Source organism: Panthera leo, chromosome D4 (assembly GCF_018350215.1).
Source record: "Panthera leo isolate Ple1 chromosome D4, P.leo_Ple1_pat1.1, whole genome shotgun sequence".
Lineage (NCBI taxonomy): Eukaryota > Metazoa > Chordata > Mammalia > Carnivora > Felidae > Panthera > Panthera leo.
In genome coordinates this window covers 88,174,719-88,192,371 of record NC_056691.1, presented here as the reverse complement: position 1 = coordinate 88,192,371, position 17,653 = coordinate 88,174,719, and the positions used below count along the sequence as shown (strand labels likewise).

General features: G+C 62.0%; 1 protein-coding gene across 1 annotated transcript in view; it reads right to left on the bottom strand.

Annotated features, from left to right (window-relative positions):
* Window positions 1–17,653, bottom strand: part of HMCN2 (hemicentin 2) — a 144,454-nt gene that overhangs the window by 54,489 nt on the left and 72,312 nt on the right. Inside the window, exons 25-41 of the mRNA XM_042912412.1 lie at window positions 17,231–17,317; window positions 14,355–14,549; window positions 13,274–13,404; window positions 12,891–13,038; window positions 12,412–12,541; window positions 10,905–11,059; window positions 9,818–10,096; window positions 8,030–8,311; window positions 7,244–7,352; window positions 6,884–7,053; window positions 5,826–5,980; window positions 5,364–5,460; window positions 4,785–4,880; window positions 3,868–4,044; window positions 2,026–2,183; window positions 1,278–1,401; window positions 126–301 (exon numbers count right to left, since the gene is read on the bottom strand). Coding sequence (XP_042768346.1) covers window positions 126–301; window positions 1,278–1,401; window positions 2,026–2,183; window positions 3,868–4,044; window positions 4,785–4,880; window positions 5,364–5,460; window positions 5,826–5,980; window positions 6,884–7,053; window positions 7,244–7,352; window positions 8,030–8,311; window positions 9,818–10,096; window positions 10,905–11,059; window positions 12,412–12,541; window positions 12,891–13,038; window positions 13,274–13,404; window positions 14,355–14,549; window positions 17,231–17,317 — 2,669 coding nt within the window. The remainder of the gene's footprint in view (window positions 1–125; window positions 302–1,277; window positions 1,402–2,025; window positions 2,184–3,867; window positions 4,045–4,784; window positions 4,881–5,363; window positions 5,461–5,825; window positions 5,981–6,883; window positions 7,054–7,243; window positions 7,353–8,029; window positions 8,312–9,817; window positions 10,097–10,904; window positions 11,060–12,411; window positions 12,542–12,890; window positions 13,039–13,273; window positions 13,405–14,354; window positions 14,550–17,230; window positions 17,318–17,653) is intronic.

Here is a 17,653-nt window from a genome sequence, read left to right as displayed (position 1 = left end):
TTGTGGGGACCGAGCGAGGCCCCTGCAGCAGCTTCTGACCAGGTCAGGAGGATGTGCCCCGGGCGCCGGGTCACGCTGAGCTGAACTGATCTCGTAGGGGCCCCCCCAGGCCCTGCCCTGCACACCTCCAGCAAGGCCTTGTCTGTGGAGAGGTGGACGCCGGGCCGCGGCTCCAGGGGGCGGCCGTCTTTCTTCCAGGTCAGCACGGGAGGGGGCACGGCTTGGCTTCGGCACTCCAGGGCCACGGATTCGTTGGCCACGACGGACACGTTCACCTCTTCCCCGAGGATGCTTGGGGGCACTGCGGGAGGGGGCAGGAGAGGGGTCTCAGGCACGTGGGTGGGGCCGGCAGGACGCCAGGCCTGGGGTCAGGCCTGGCCACTTCTGGCAGCCAGGAGCAAACAGCAGGGCATGGGGGGGGGGGGGTCAGCGCTGGGAGGGGCCCTCCGGCCCGAGCTGTGGCCTCTCATCCTCCCCGCAAGGACCTTCCCAGTCCTGCTCCAAGAGGAGGCCCCCAAATCTGAGCAGGATGGTGACGCATAGCCACGTCGATACCCCCACGTGTGGCTGTGTGCTTTACAGGAGGATTCTGTCGAGGGACACTGGGCAGAGGGGACCCAGGATCTCTCTGTACTAATCCTTACAAGTGCATGTGAATTTACGATGATCTCAAATTCTTTTAGAAACATAGTGTCTTGGGGCCCCCGGGGTGGCTCGATTGGTTAAGGGTCTGACTCTTGGTTTCGGCTCGGGACACGATCTCACGGTTTTGTGGATTCCAGCCCCACGTGGGGCTCTAGGTGCGAGCCTGCTTGGGATTCTCTCTCTCCCTGCCCCCCCCCCCTCTGCCCCTGCCCTGCTCATGCTGTCTCTCTCTCCAAACTAAACTTAAAAAATGTAAAAAAAACCAAAATAAAACCTTTTTTTAAAGTTTTTAAAATTTTTAAATGTTCCCCGAAAGCAGTTACCCCTTTGATCGAGGACCGTGAGAACATCCGATTCCTGACTCGGCCCGGGGTTCTCCCTGCCACGTCGTGTTCCTTCCACCTGTTCCCCGAACACGAGCTCCTGGCTGTGCGGGCCACTCACCTGCCTCCCTGTGTGCGACGGGGAGCAGCTCACCTCCAACTGATGCCCCCACGAAGGCAGCCACGGTCTCAGGCCGGCGCGCCCCCTCCGCCACCCCGCTTTGGACGTGGTTTGGGGAGGGACGCCCCCAGCCCCACCTTCTTGAGCCCCCGGCCGAGCCCAGGCAGCATCCCGAGCCTGAGACTCACTGTGGACGTACAGGACGACGTCCCGACGGTCCTCGCCCACTGCACTCACGGCCACGCACGAGTAGCTGCCAGAGTCGGAGGCCCGGGCACTGGCCAGGGTGAGGACCCGGCCCCCAGGGAAGACCTGTGTCCCCAGAAGGAAGCCCACGTCAAGCTACGCACGGCAGCACCCACACATTCCCATGCTGGCCCTGCTGCTGGGCACCCCTGGGCAGCCTGCCCCAGACCCCAGAGCCCCCCCACAATGCGGGGGAGCCGTGAGCTGTCCCCAGGCCTCGGGACCTCCGCCGGCTGGTGGACGAGTTACATCGGTGCTCCCTCTAGAGCCGGGCTGAGGCTACGGAGCCCTTGAAATGGGGCTGAACCCCAAGGGGACAAGACACAACGGACTGCAAAGAGTTGGAACAAAAAGAAACCCTGGGAAATGCCTTAATAATTTCCATACTGATCATGGATTTTTTGGCGAGATTAGCTTAACTAAAATGTTTTACTGAAACCGCTTCCGTGCATTTCTCGTTACTCGTTTGAACGTAGTCACTAGAAAGCCCAAAACTACATATATGGCTCACACTGGCGGCACGTATCGTGTTTCTGGAATCCACGGGGCTCTAGACTCTCCTTCCTCCTGCCAGCCGACCATCCTCGGCGGCCGCGGCTCGTCCCTCGCCTCGGAGCTCCCGGGGCCCGACCTCTGCTCCCAGCACCTCCTGAGGCACCGGAGAGGTGACCCAGGGCTGCCCAGCCTGACCTGGAGGCCAGAGGCCCCTGCGGTGGACACGGGGTTTCCATCCTTCAGCCACAGCAGCGTGGGGCTGGGGACTCCAGTGGCATTACAGGTCAGCCGGACCGGGGCGCCGAGCAGCACGGGGCCTGGCAGGCTGGGTGGCTGTGTGATGTGCGGAGGCACTGCAGGGCGGGGGACAACGCAGGGCCCAGGGTGAGCCCCACTGGGGGCGAAGCCAGCAGGGCCCCTGGCCGGGCCACCCCACGGGGCACACGGCCACAAACAAAAGCACAGGGACGTCACTCCCAGCACGGGTGCTCCTCGCATCCTGACCCCACCATGAGGGGGCTTCCACCGAAGGGAACCGGGGACTCAGAGAGGGTAAGTCATGGCCAAGGCTGACCAGTTCGAAAGTGACAAATGGCACTTGAACTTGGGACTTCCAGTGAGCATGAGGTCCTTAGGATGCAGACGGCAGGGGGCGACCTCTGGGAAGTTTTGTTTCCCAATGCAGAGGTATCAGATGAAAAGCTATCTGGCAGGCAGCCCCTCGAGGGCGGAAAATGGTCAGAAGACTCAACGGTATCTGGGAGATACGGTCACGGTCACGATGCCCAGGGTCCCAGCCTCCTGCCCAGCCACCTACTGCTCCTAGCATAAAGGCTCTGCCTCCCCAGCCTCCATCTGGCCACCTGCACCACCCCGTCCCCTCCTCCCATTGTCCGGTAAGCTCCTGGCCCCCAGCCTCCTTCCAGCTCCCATAATTCCCCACATCTCTGCAGCGTCAGCCCTTGGCAGGTGGTCTCCATTTAGGCATCCAACTGTCAAAGACACCTCTGGGACTCCCCAGGCCAGGTCAGTGTCCCAGTTCCAGGCACTGGGTCATACCTCCTCTTTACTAACTCTTATCACAATCGTCAGAAGATAGGATACTGGGTGACTGTGTAACTACTGTATTCTCCACTAGACAGAAGGCCCCTGGGTCTGTTTCCTTGGGGCTACAGCCCCAAGGTCCGCCCCAGAGGATGTACTCAATAAAAGTGGTTGGACAGAAGACAGATAAATGGAGGAACGGATGGATGGGTAAGTAGATGGACAGATAGATAGTTAGATGGGTGGATGGGCAAAGGATTGAATGGATGGTTACATAAAAGGATGAATAACGGATGAATGATGGATGGATGGCTAGATAATGGATAGATGGATGGATGATGGATAGATGGGTAATGGATGGACGGATGGATGGATGGATGGAAGGATAGATGATGGATGGGTAGATGGATGGATAATGGATGGATGGATAGATGGGTAATGGATGTATGGAAGGATAGATAATGGATGGGTAGATGGATGGATGATGGATGGATGATGGATGGATGGATGGATGATAGATAATGGGTACATGGATTGATGATGGATGGATGGATGGATACATGGGTGATGGATGGAAGGATAGATGATGGATGGGTAGATGGATGGATGATGGATGGATGGACGATGGATGGATGGATGATAGATAATGGGTAGATGGATTGATGATGGATGGATGGATAGATGGGTGATGGATGGAAGGATAGATGATGGATGGGTAGATGGATGGATGATGGATGGATGGATGGACGATAGATAATGGGTAGATTGATGATGGATGGATGGAAGGATAGATGATGGATCAGTAGATGGATGGATGATGGATGGATGGATGGATGATAGATAATGGGTAGATGGACTGATGATGGATGGATGGATGCACGGGTAATGGATGGATGGATGGGTGGAAGGATGGACGGACGGACAGACTGACAGACACATAAATGCAGGGATTACTTTTGGGACAAGGACCCCTTCAGTCCCAGGGCAGCTCACCATTGACCCGTAGCCCATACTGCAGCTCCGTGCTGCCTGCCACATTGGATGCCACACAACGGTAGCTCCCAGCATCAGAAAATCGTGCCCGCTCAATGTGGAGAACTCTCCCGTCAGCTGACACTGTCACTCCCTTCCGGGCTGAGACAGGCTGGCGGCCCTTGAACCAGGAGATATCTGGGGGAGAGAAGAGAGATGCAAGGAGTCCTGCCCGCCCTTCAGGCTGTGCCTGTGTCGTGAGCACCCATCAAAGGCGGCCAGGGTGGCCACATGGTGTGCCTTTATGTCAGGCACTGGAGAAAGCCAGAGTTTTCCAGGAAGAAGGCTGGGGCTGGAACAGGGGAGGGTTGTCTGAGACAGGGCAGAAGGCAGAGGGGAAGTTCCATGGGATGGAGGCTGGAGCTGCCAGGAGCAAGGAGAGTCAAAGCCAGCCCAGCCGCCCTCAACTCCTCTCCTTGCCAGGAGACCACTCACGAGGCAGAGGGAATCATGGCACGCTCTGAATCCTCAGCCCCACAAGCATGGACCAATTGTAGCCTTGGCCTCCTTACATCCTGCCAGAGCTCATCCCGTCCGCCGAACACTCACGCCCCGTAGCCCCAAGCTCTAGACAAGAGCCCCAGACAGACGGCGACTCTGAGGTCCCGGTCCTTGCCCCCGGCCCCAGGGCGGCCCTGTGAAATCGCGAGTTCTGAACAGAAGCCCCGCTTGCTTCAGACACCAGTGCAAAGGCCCTGGGCCCCGGCAGTGACCGACACATTGAGAAGAGAGGAACATTCGAGAAATAGGGGAAGGTCCTACGGATCCCTCCCTGTTTTGTCCACAGCCCAGGCGGTGCCTGGGGCGCTGGCGGGCCTCATTAGATGGGGAGTTGGGGCCTGGCTGGGATGGCTTTCGGCCAAGGGGAGGGGTCTTACCAGGAGGGGGCACACCCGAAGCCAGGCACTCCAAGGTTACCGAGGCATTTTCCAGCACTGCCTTGTTCAGCGGGCCGGGCTCGATGTTGGGGGGCACTAGGGGAGACGAGCAGAGCCCCGTCTTGGTGGATGTGGGCTCTGGGCTCCTCTCGGCCCATCTCCTCTCGGTCATGCCCGATAGCCCTCCCCAGCCTCCCCGAAGGGTCCTGGGCCATAAAAGCCCCCAACGGCTCCCGTCCTCTGCCCGAGGAACCCCACTCCTGAACCGGCACGAGGACAAAGGCACCAGGCTGCCACCTTTCCGCAACCGGAAAGACCCCAGCGCCCAGCTCTGTGGGAACAGCCGCGAGCCGGCACAGTAGAGACGTGGAAAGTTAGGCAGCCGGGAAAAGTGACAAGAGCTGGGATTTGCGCACGCACGCGAGGACGTAAACGAACCCGAGGATGAACGGAGGAAGCAAAAGTAAATAGGCGCGCAGATGAGGACGTGCTATGTTTTTAAAATCCCCTGCTCCCTGCCCGCCCAGGGCGGCCCCGAGGGCCCTCGCGTCCCCACCGTCCGGCGCCCCCCGTCCTCACCCAAAACCTTGAGAACCACGTCCTTTTTGCTCTCCCCAGCCAGGTTAGTGGCGGCACAAGTGTAGACGCCTTCATCCCTCAGGTCCACCTTCTCGATCTGGAGGGGGAGGAGGGACGGCCGCGTGTGTGCCATGGGGAACACGGGGCCCTATTAGGGTGGTCAGAGGGATGCTGGGACACAGTGAGCAGTGGGTCGCTGCAGAGCCCAGGGGCAGGAGAAGGGAGTCCAGGGGACAGTTTGGCTCCGGGGGTGGAGTCCTAAGCTATGCATTCAGATTCCCGGGATGCTCCCCTTGCCCCGACTATGCCCCTCCGACTTCCCTCCCCTCTTCAGGCCCACCACCCAGTACTCATCCTGTTCCCAGGCTGCCAGGGGCCCGTACAGGGTCACCAGGATCCCTAAAAAGTGGCCCCTCCACCCGCGCCCAGCTGCCCCACCAGCCCTGGGGCCCCTAAACGTACCTGCAGCTTCCCCCCCAAGGCTGCCAGGGCCACCCCATCCTTCCACCAGCGGAGACTTGGGGTGGGCACCCCAGTCCCCACACACTGGAGGGTCACAGGCTGCAGGAAAGGGGCTGTGATATTGTCGCCCCTGACGATGGCCACCAGTGGGAGCTCTGGGCAGGGGGAGAGGCAGGGAGGGTCCCGGTCAGGGTCAGGAGGGACGCAGTGAGTATCCAGCCACCCCCTCAATGCCTGGAGAATAGGGAGTGTCCTTACGGGGCTGGCCTCCGGCCTCCACCCGCTCAACCCGAGGGATGCTTGGCTTAGGGGGAGAGCACCAGACCAGGAGCCAGTAAAGCAGGTCTTTCCCTTTAGAATTCTCCCATCTATGCATCCACCCTTCATCCACCCATCCATACGTGCGTTGAGCATCTATTCGGTACAAGGCCCGGGGGTATAGCAGAGAACAGCGGCTAACTGCGCTGCCCTGCCAGAGCTCCCAGAGCTGGGCCGTGGAGCTCGACAGCCAAACAAGCCATTTTAAGACAGTGGGTGGTAGGCTATGGCCACGACGGGCTAGGCACTGCAGATTAGAACCACGGCGGAATCAAGGAGGGCTTCCTGGAGGAAGGGGTGCTTTAGGACGGGCCTGAGAGATAGGGAGCAGCTGGGCAGGCGAAGAGGAAGAGGGAGAATATTCCAGGCAGGGGAAACCGAATGGGCAGGCGTGGAGGTGAGAAAGCGGATGTATTTAAAGAACGGAATGAAGCCCGGCGCGGTCGGCGTGGAGAGAGCCAGAGCAGAGAGGGTGGGGCTGGGAGGCGGCGAGCGGGGGCCTGTGGGCTGGACACGTGACAAGCGTGGAAGCAGCCGAGGCCAGCCTCTCACAACTGTGTCTCTTTGGGGAGCGGGAAAGCCCAGTCCAGAAACGCCGTCTAGGAAAAGACCAGCCCTGTGCCCTTCCCTCGTCCGGCAGGCCTACGAGGGCACGGATGGCCGTGGCCCCCCTGCTCCCCCTCCCCCGCCCCCACCCCCACGCCCTAGCCCGGTGTCTCAGGCTGCCCACGCCCCCTCACCGTGCACGGACAACTCCACCTCAGCCCCGGCAGTGCCCGCCTCGTTGGTGGCCTGGCAGGCAAAGAGGCCCGCGTGGCCCAGCTCCACATGGTCGATGTGCAGCATGGCCCCCCCTGAGGCCACCTGCACCCCAGCCAGCTCCTCGGCCGGGCGGCCGTTCTGCAGCCACCTAAGGAGGGTGGGGACAGGTCAGCCTGAGGCCAGGCAAGTCAGGCTGGCCGGGACCTCCCTGGCTCGGCGGCCTGCTTCGTACTCCGGGGAAGGGGAAGGGTCTCCCATCCCCACCGACCCCCCAGCATGCACTCTGCCTGCCCCCCCCCCCCCCCCCCCGGCGCTGGCCTCCGCCGCCCCATACGCACTGGAGAGTGGGCGCTGGGGAGCCCGAGGCCTGGCAGGGAAGTTCCAGGGGCTGTCCCAAGAGGGCGGTCACCTGGCCCAAGCCTTCGGCCACCAGGAGCTGCGGGGGCACTGTGGGCAGGACCCACCATTGGGTGTTTGGAGCTGAGCGAACCCAAGTCCCCAGCACCCCGACAGCAAGACCCAGACCTCACCTCACCCTTCAGGTCCCCCAGAAATGGTTCCTCCTCCAGGAGGCCTTCCAGGACCCCCCAAGACAGAGTGAGTGAGTGGTCCCCCCGGCCTCCCCACAGGCTTGGCCTGTCTCCCCACCAGACGGACAGCTCAGGAGTGTCGTCTGTCTTGATCCCTGCTTCATCCCTGGCACCACGCCCAGCCCAGAGTTGATGCCTGAGAAGTGTCCTTCGGAGGCAAGAGAGCAGGCGAAAAGGCCCCACCCCACCCCAGCCGACCCTGGAACCAAGCCCACAGCCCAGCTTTGGGCCTCAGGGAGTCCTTGATCGACGTCCGTCCCGTTGACCGGGAGCACCCGGAAGGCAGAGTGGGGTCCCGTCCCAAGTCACCGGCTCGGGGTCCCCAGCGGGAACAGGAACCACGATTCCGAGTTCGAGCCCGCCCCCTTGTGGCCCTGCAGGACCTTCAGCCCAGATGGGCGCAGGCGTCCGCCTCCCGGGCACTTCACCACCTCGCAACCCTCCGGGCGGCCCGCGGGGACCCACGCACAGTGGGTGTAGGAGGAGGGGTCCGCAGCCCAGGTGGCCCCAGGCGGGGGACAGACCGAGGCTCACCCTGCACTTCCACGGAGTGCTGCAGAACAGCCTCCCCGGCGGGGCTGGTGGCCACACAACTGTACAGGCCTCCGGACGCCTCCCCCAGGCTCTCCAGGCTCAGCACACGGCCTCCCGCCTCCAGCCACGTCTCGTTGCTCTCGGCCACAGGCAGCCCCTCGTGGTGCCAGGAGAGGGCGGGGGGCGGGTGGCCCCTGGCCACACACTCCAGCGCCAAGGGCCTCCCAGCCACAGCCTTCACCACACGAGGTCCTCCTCCAGTGCCCTCGATGGTGGGCGGGACTAGGGGAGACGCACAGGGCCGCTCAGGGACCAGAGGGGGACACCAGTCTGCTCCCCGCCCGGCGGGCCAGCTCAAGCCCCTCGCCGACCCCACCCCATGGGAACAGCCTCCTCCCTCGCCTCCGCTAGCCGAAACCCCCTGTTCAGATGTCACTTCCTTCAGGAAGCCTCCCCAGACCCTGGCTGGAAGCCTCCTCTCCCTCCTCTGCCCCTTGGCCGCATGTCCTCCCCGCACCCCACTCCCCCCCCCGGCCCCCCACGGCTCACCGCTGCTTGTATCTTCCCTCGATTCCCACCACCCCTGCGGGCTCACCAAGAGCGGAATAAATAGCTTGTCGGTGTGTGTCTGCATATCTGCACACAGTAGGGCTCTGTATCTGCTGAATTCTAAGTGACGGGCTCCCCAGGGCCCAAAACCAGAACGACTGCCCCCTTCAAGTCCCTTCCCTGGTCTGAGGAAGCGGATGCCTGGGGCGAGCCGAGCCCAGAGGGCCTGGTCTGTGGGGGCTCAGCCCTGGATGGCCAAGGGGGTAGCCAGAGGGGGACTTCTCTCTTCCCCCTGAGGAGGGCCCCCAAGCTGCTGAGACCACGGAGTCCTCACCAGGGGACGTGGGGGACAACTGCCTGGGACGAGCTTCTCAACCTTGTTTGGGTCACAAGCCCCTTTGAAAATTTTAAGCACACGTTTTCCATTCAATTCCCAGGAGGTCCCCCGATCCCCAAAGGAGAGTCCTGGAGCTGGCAGCCGGGGACTCAGAGAATGCCCGTGGACCCCACACAGCCCAGCACCCAGGCCCCCCTCATCTTTGGGGGCCGGAACTCCGGAGTGGAATCCTCTCGAGGGGCCAGGATGACGCCACCAGCCTGCATTCTGGGTCTCAAACCTCACCTGCTCAGACTCTATCCCTGCCCACCTACACTTGGATTTTCCTCCCCTCTCCATGCATCCTAAGAGCCCAGCCCCTCACGTTGGGTCTACACCCGAATAAACAGCACAAGATTTACGGTCAGAACCACCCCCCCACCCCCCGCTCCCCTCACCATGAACAGGGTCCCATCACGTCCTAGCAAGTGACCCTCGGCCAGTCTCTCATCCCCAGAGAACACCTGAGTGGGACCCAGGGCGACAAGGGCCCAGGCCCCTGAACCCTGATTAAATGAGCCGATGCTATGAAAAGCCCCAGGAGCCCCGGTTCACAGTGAGTGATTTTCGCAGAGCAGTTAATTATTCACTGAAGGGCACGGAAAAGCGCTTCCCCCTGTGGGACACCTAGATTCTCCCCTGGGCTCTGCCTGGGACCCCAGACAGGCCCTTCCGCCCCTGGCCTCAGCATCCTCGCCTGTCCAAGAGAGGGAAGTTATTCAAGCTGAGATGGCCCTTCTCCCTGGCCTCGGTCTCATCGCCCTGTACCTCTGGCCACTTCCCTCGGCGACTTTTGAAGACCGGGCCGCCATGGCTCAGACCACCCCCTCCCCCACTGCCCACCCCAGCTGCCCACCGCTCACCATAAACCTCCAGCCTGGTGGTCTTCTCCGCGACCCCCACAGGGTTGCTGGCCTTGCAGGTGTAAGTGCCAGCATCCAAGCCCCGGGCCCTCTCCAGCTGCAGCTGCCGGCCGCCCCTGGTGTAGACGGCCTCAGCGCTGAGCGGGAGAGGGGCCCCGTCCTTGAACCAGGTGATGTTGGGAGTGGGCACTCCTCGGGCCTCGCACAGGAACCGCACCGGGTGGCCCTCCATGACAGCCACCTCGCTCCTCTCGTTGGAGCCCCAGATGGTAGGAGGGGCTGAGGACAATAGGAAATGCTGGTCACAGGGAGCCTCCTCAAGGCGGCTGGCGTCCCCCCCACCCCATGTCACTGGCTCCTGCGGGGTGTGGAGTGTGTGTGTGGGGGGGGTGGGGCGGGGAGAGTGGGCATCTGGGGACAGACGGGAGAGGCCTCTTGGGACATGCTGGCGGCGGGGGCCACAGATCCGGGCTTTGGACGCATGCTGCCTCTAACTCACTGCGTGACCCGGCACAGGTCACTCCCCTCTCTGGGTCTCGGTCTCCCTGTCTGTAAAATGAGGGTCGGGCCTAAATCGGGGGTTCACTGCTAGTGACACCCACGGCGATCCTGGGAGCACGTGGGCACAGCACCAAATAGCATCTGAGAACGGACGGCTCCGCCCTTCCCAAACCCCTTCCATGCTGATTACAACAGACGGCAAGGCGCGGTTGGATAGACTGTGCACTTAACCCTTCTAGCACTCCCTGTATCAGTGCTCTTCTGCTGTATCTGTTCTCACGGCTTCCTCCCCGAAGGCCAAGTGGCCCTGACTTCCCACCTACGCTCGAGACAGTAAATATCCTTTTAAATGAGTGTCTTTCCGTATAAAGTAAACGGAGTCGATTTAAAGAAACAGGGGCAGAAATGATCACCCCCAAGCAGGATTAGGAATAGCAAAGCTCGCAAAGCCGGGGATGGGGACGATGGGATTTGGGAGCGCCGGGCCAGATTCCCGGGCCCTCGCCCCAGATTTTACTGGACCGGGGCTGCTCCCCTAGGACCTCCCTCCGGGAAGTGGGCAGCCCGTGGTGGGGGCCGGGCTCACCGTGCATCCTGAGGCGGAAGTCCTTGGCCTGCTGGCCGGCGGGGCTGAAGGCCACACACTGGTACCGCCCCTCGTCCCCCAGGTGACTGCTGGGGATCCTGAGAACCTGGCCGTCCTCCTGCAGCTGGACATAAGGGTCTCCCGGAGGGATGGGCCTGGGTCGAGAAAAACGCCGCCAGTAAGCAGGGCCCGGCCACAGAGAGGCGGGCTTGCCACTTGTGAAAAGCAAATCTGGAAGGTTCACGGTCGCCGTAAGGTGGGTGGGTACAAACAGTGGCCGATCCCTACCACGGACTGTTATTCAACCCTTGAAAGCAGTCACGCATAGGCGGATACTGCATTTCTGACAAACTGAAGGTCTGTGGCGACCGTGCCTCAAGCAGGCCAGTCGGTGCCATTTTTCCAATGGCGTCTGGTCACTTCGTGTCTCCGCGTCACGATCGTGGCCATTCTCACAATATTTCAAACTTCTTCGTTATATTTGATATGCCGTGATGTACAACGTACGTTTGTTGCACGGGGTTACAACTCGCTGAGAGCCCAGATGATGGTTAGCATTTTCTCAGCAATACGCTTTTTTTTTTTTTTTTTTAAGGTTTATTTATTTTTGAGAGAGCGCGCGAGCCGGGGAGAGGTCGGGAGAGGGGGACAGAGGATCCGAAGCGGGCTCCACACTGACAGCAGAGAGCCCGACGCGGGGCTCGAACTCACGAACCGTGAGATCATGACCTGAGCCTCAGTGGGACGCTCAACCCACCGAGCCACCCAGGCGCCCTGCGATGAGCTATGTTTTTAAACTACCTTTTAATTAAAGTACGTATGCTGTGTAAGTATTTTGCACACTCAACAGACTAGAGTGTAAACCTAACTGTTCTTGGGAAACCAAGCAAGTCGTCTGATTTGCTTTATCGCGATATTTGCTTCACTGCGGTGTTCCGGAACCAAACCCGCGACAGCCCGGACGTGTGCCTGTACTGACACCTGCTGTGGCCCAGGTGGACCCTGTGAACTGAGCGCTCAGACACGTCAGACACAAAAGGCCCCCCGCCGTACGACTGCATGGGATTTCCATGAAATCTAGGTAAATCTACAGAGACAGCAAGCAGATGAGTGGTCGCCAGGGGCTGGGGAGTATGGGGGTCTCCTTTTGGGGCGATGGAATGTTCCGGAACTAGACAGAGGTGGCGGTGCACATCACGGTGCGTGTACTAAATGCCCCTAGAAGCATGCACTTCAGAAAGGCTGATTTGATGTTTTGTGAATTTTACCTAAAAAAAAAAAAAGAAGTTTAAAGCAAAAAGCAAGACTGGCTGAGTCATGAAAAAATGCTGCTGGGGGGAGAGAGGAGGGCCCCCTGGGGAATTCCAGGCTGGGGTGGGAGGTGTCCCATGCTGACCCCCGCCTGGGCCCTGGAGGGAGGCACCTGCAGTGCTCACCAAGCTCCTTGCCCCCGTGCGCCCGGCTCTGGCAGAGGAACCACCCCCCACCTGCCAGGAAGACCACTCACTGCCCGTCCTTGGTCCATTCCACCTGGGGCGTGGGGACCCCCGAGGTCCGGCACTCCAGCTCCACCCCTGCACCGGCCAGGCCCAGCACCTCCTCCTGGGCAGCCCCGGCTCCCGTCACGGAAGGAGGGACTAGGGGGCAGGGGGCAGAAAGTCCTCAAACCCTGCACAGGCAAAGGCCCTGGGGCGGGCCTTTGTCTGTGCGGGTCCCCAGGTGCGCCCTTCCCTCCCCTCCGGTCCAAGACTCAAAGCTCCCTGGCTGATCAGGACCCTGCTTGGTGCGTCCTCCGCAGCTTACGCTACCGTTCTGTAGCACGTAACACAACGCTAATTACGTGGTTGATCATGTGACTATCTAACGTCTGCCCCGATGGCTCTGCGAGGACAGGGATGGAGTCCGTCATGGGCCCCCGGCTCTCAGCAGGCGAAATCTCCTCTTCCCCAGCCGGCGCCAAAGGGCAGGGGCTCGGGCCTCACTCACTGAGCACGAGGAGGTCGAAGTCCCTCTGGGCAGTCCCGGCCTGGTTCTCTGCCCGGCAGGAGTAGAGGCCAGCATCGCCCTCCTGGATCCTGGGAAAGTGGAGGGCCCGCCGCTTGTCCAGGAGGCGGTGACCACCTGCCTCAGGAATCTGGGTGGAAGAGGCCAGAGGGAGCTGATGACAGGGGTCCGGAACCTGGGGCTTCTTACTCCCAAAAGAGTGCCATGCCCTCTCCACCATGCAGCCCCCTAGGCTTCCTCCACTGCCCACTGCAGTCCCCCAAAACACCTGTCACATCTCCCCGCCACACCCGGCCCGTGCGGGAACCCATCCAGGTCCCTATCCAAATCCCACCCACAGCCCAGCCACCCCAGAGGACACCCACCGGCTGCCCGTCCTTGAGCCACACGATCTCAGGGGCTGGAAAGCCATTCGCGTCACACTCCAAAGTCAGGGACTGCCCGGCCATGCCTGACACATTGGTCCTGTGCCCGTCCTCCCGGATGCTAGGGGGCACTTGGGAGCAAAGAGAAGCGGAGAAACCATCCATCCCCTCTCCGGACAGCCACCGCTACCCAGACCCCACGTGGGCCACTCTTCCTGGCCTGGACAGGCAGTCCCAACTCCTGCCCTTCCCCAGATCCTGAGGCCCCAGGAGGCCCGGGCCTGTCCCCGATCTGGCCACCGGGAGCCGTGTGGACCTGGGAATGCCAGAGCAGCCTTCCCGGGGACCCGCACGCCCCAGCTGTGCCCGGGCACCATGCCACCCTCTCTGACATTCAGCTCTGCAAGATGCTGGAGCCCCCGGATCCACCCGGCTCTACTTATAACCTGTTTGTCACGGTCACCCGGGAGGGACCCAAGTCACAACCTCTGAAGACGGGGCTTGGGTGTATCTTCATAACAAATTTCCCAGGCAAGATGTTATACGGGGAGCCAGGATGGCTGGTCACGGGGAGGGGGGAGGTGGCCCATCAGGAGCAGTTAAAACTTTCCCTACTCCTGTTAAGAGGAAGGGCCCCCTCCCTCTGCCCACAAGACCATGGAAAGGGTCAGGCGGAATAGGAGGCTCTCCCTGCTCTGGGACTCTCTCCCCTGCCACTGGTGCTTGTTATAAAATGAATTCACCGGGGCGCCTGGGTGGGTCAATCGGTTGAGCGTCCGACTTCGGCTCAGGTCATGATCTCACGGTCCGTGGGTTCGAGCCCCGCGTCGGGCTCTGTGCTGACGGCTCGGAGCCTGGAGCCTGCTTCCGATCCTGTGTCTCCCCTCTCTCTGCCTCTCCCCCACTCTCACTTTGTCTCACTCTGTCTCTCAAAAATAAATAAACGTAAAATGAATTCACCTACGAGACCACCTTAAAAGCCTTTTAGGGAGTTCTAGGTCCTTCCCCTTACACTGTCCCCATGGCGGTCTCTCTGGGGAAGGGGTGCCAAGCCAGCCCCCACTCTGGGGGCCCTGCTTACCATAGACCACCAGCTTGGCTCTCCTGGACGTGGAGCCTGCCTCATTGGCGGCCTGGCACTCGTAGTCTCCGCTGTCGGTGGGCGAGACTGAGGCCAGAAACAGGGAGCCTTCATCCAGCACCTCCAGGCCCGGCCGGCCACGCAGGGGCTCCGAGGTTGGGCCCTTCCGCCACGTGACCTGCGGCTTGGGCACCCCTGGCGGGGCGCACGGAGTCATCAGCATGAACGCTCTGAAATCTGCCCCCCCCTTGGGGCACCCACGCTGCCCCCCCTTGGGCAAATGTCACTGGCCCTCCCGTGGGGGGCTCCGGGCAGCTCCTCGCCCCCTAGGCTGGCGGGAGCAGCTCCCTCTGGGCCCACACACCCGCTGCCTCCCACCCGTGCTGGGGGTCCGCTGGTCTCCCAGTGCCCTGAAGGCCACAGGAGAGGGGCCAGAACCCTCTTTCTGGTTCCCTCCTCAAAGAAGGGCCGCCTTGTGTGGGATGGCACTCCCGCCCCCGTTACCCGCCCCGCGTTCCTCTTTGCCCGTCACCCCCAACTTCCTAACGTGCACAGGATGCACTCACTCAGGTTTCTTTTGTCTACCTTGGGGCCAAGGTCTTTGCTTTAACTCCCCGCTGTGCCCCCAGCTGCAAGCCCAGTGCCGGCCCATAGGAGGCGCTAAGTGAACGACCGCGCCTGCTGTGCTCGGCACCCATCTGGGGCCACTGGCCATACCGAGGTCCTCAGATGGGCGTTGTGGGACTGACCCGGGCTTCTGAGCACCACTCAGGCCCGTGAGGCGGCGGCACCCAGTGGTCGTGGGGTCACCCGAGCCCCAGCCCTGCTGACCTGCTCTAGACCTTGGGACAAGAGCAGCCCTCTATCCCCTGGGGCCTCGGCCACCTTCCGTCCTTCTCCAGCCACATGCAGATGGGTGGCCTCCCTGGGGGGGGGCACTCCCCAAACTCACAGGACGGCACCTGGCACCTCTGTCTTCCCCATCGCGCTCTGCCAACGTCAGCCATCGGGACCGCAACGTGGGCTAACACGCGTGGGCAAACGCAACACCCCACGCGCTCTCTGACACCTCCCGGGCAGCGTGGGGCCCCGGGTGGACGTGAACTCTCCCGTCTCACCCACTCCTTTACCCACAGCCATGGGGGGGGGGGCCACCCCATTTGGGTGGACACGTGGGTGGCAGTCAGGACGTGGCACACTCAGGGCATCCCAGGTGGGGGACCCGGGCCCGCTCTGCCTGCGCTGGCCCCTCTGCCCCACGTGCTGGGCCTCTGCCTGCCACCCTGCCCTGTGCTCCTGCGTCACGTCGCGTCCTCTGTGCCTGAGGCTTGAACCTTGGATCTTTTTTTTTCTTCAGGCAAAACGTCTCTCCCCTGGATGAGCTCTAGCCACAGAACTGCCCTGTAGCTCAGCCCCGGAAGATTCTAGGGGACTCAGGCTGTTGCTGAAAACCACTCCCCTCCCCTCCCCACTCCTACTTCACAGGGGCCAAGAGAGCGAGTCAGTGGCCAGGCTCCTGGCCTTTCTGTCCCACCCACAAGGAGGCGGCGGGCAGGGCCACCCTCCGCAGGCACCAGGGCTCCCACATTCCAGGCACCGGGCTGGGCACTTTCTCCTTTAGCCCTCTGACCCCAAGGCCACGTGGCTGGTGAATGCCAGTGCCTAGCACTGCCCAGCAGCAAACACCTGCTCGAAAGGGAGAAGGCCAAGGGCAGCCTGAGGGCAGGCGCAGGCCAGGCATGGTTATCAGCGGGGGCTTGGGTTATGCTGATTCCGCTGAAGTCTGGTGCAGAGGACAAGCCCCTGACTGGCCAGGGATCCCCCTCCCCGCTCCCAGACCGCCAGACGGCTGCTTGATGTTACCAGCGACAGGCACAAGGTGGCGCTCTGGCTGAGGGCGGCGCGTCGGCCCCTCCAGAGGGGCCGTTCTCAGAAAGGAGCCCCTGAGGTGCCCAGAGCTCCCACCCAGCACCTGCCTCCTACCTGGCCCTCCGTCAGGCCTGTTCCAGCAAACTCCCTGGTTCCAGTCTCCTGCCAGGCTTTCTGTAAGCTGTCACCTGCTCCTGAGACCCAGACACCCACCCTTCTGGAGAGCGCCCGCGCACAGGGGACACGGCAGGCCCTCTCGCCACAGAAGAGCCCGAAGCCAAAAGCGGCAGCTGGGGCAGGCAGTGAGGTCCACCGGGTCCGACAGAAAGGGAGGCTCTTCGTTCGACACATCGCCCTGAGCCCCTGTATGTGCCGGGCACGGTGCTGGGACCTAAGACTCCTGCTGTCCCCCGGAGCCCTCACAGCAGCCCCGCGTGGAGGGCCTGGAATGACCCCACTGTACAGACGAGGAAACAGAGGCTCAGAAAGAAGGTATAAACTGCCCCAAGAAGGTACCTGGCCTGGAAGGGCCAAAGCAGGGGTCAGCGCGGGGCAATTGGCCACAGAGGGACCCATCTTGGCCCCGCGGGATGCTGCTGACCCCAAGGGGTGGTCTGCCTAGGGCCACGTGAGTCCATCTCTGGTAGAAAGTCTGGGGCGGGCTTGAAGAGTGGGGGCGGGGCACTGAGCCCCAATCCTTGGACCCTCGGGCCGTCCTCAGCCCAGCTGCCGCATTTCCCAGGCAGAGGGGGCTGGGGTCAGCCCACACCACGCTTTGTGGGTCACCTCCCGGCTGCGCGACCCCTAACAAGTTGCTTAGTCCCTCTGGGCCTAGACTGCCCCTAACAGAAGAGAGCTAACGCTAACACCCATCCTACAGGGTCGTCGGCAGGATAACATGTCTGGCGTGGCCTGGCTGGGAGTGAGGAACCCCCCTAACGCTCCCTAACCCATGGGCATTGCCCACAGTGTTTCCCAGTCCAACCCACCCCGGGGCCCGGCCTCACCTCTGGCAGGGCACGGCAGGCTGGCATTCTCTCCTGCCACTCTCTCCAGCAGGCCGCCGGTCTCATCGGCCTCCCAGTGCGGCGGCTCTGGGGAGAGGCAGTGTGGCCGCACTTACACCCAGGCCGGTGGAGAGGGCGTCCCATCCAGAACCCGGCCAGGCACGAGCCCCACCTCCCACGGGCTGGCCTGCAGAGAGGTCGCCAGGGCCACGAGCGACCCCACGGGCTTGGGAGGCGAAGCTTGGCAGGGTCCTGCCCCGCGCTCCCCTCCAGCAGCGGCTGTCCGGGTTTGTCTTACGCTCGTAATAGTGAAAAATGTGGCACCACTGATCCAGACCGGACCTCCCCGTGCACCAGGATGCTTCTCACACACTCTCTCGGACTCCTTGCTATTATCGGACCCATTTTACAAGGGACAAAACT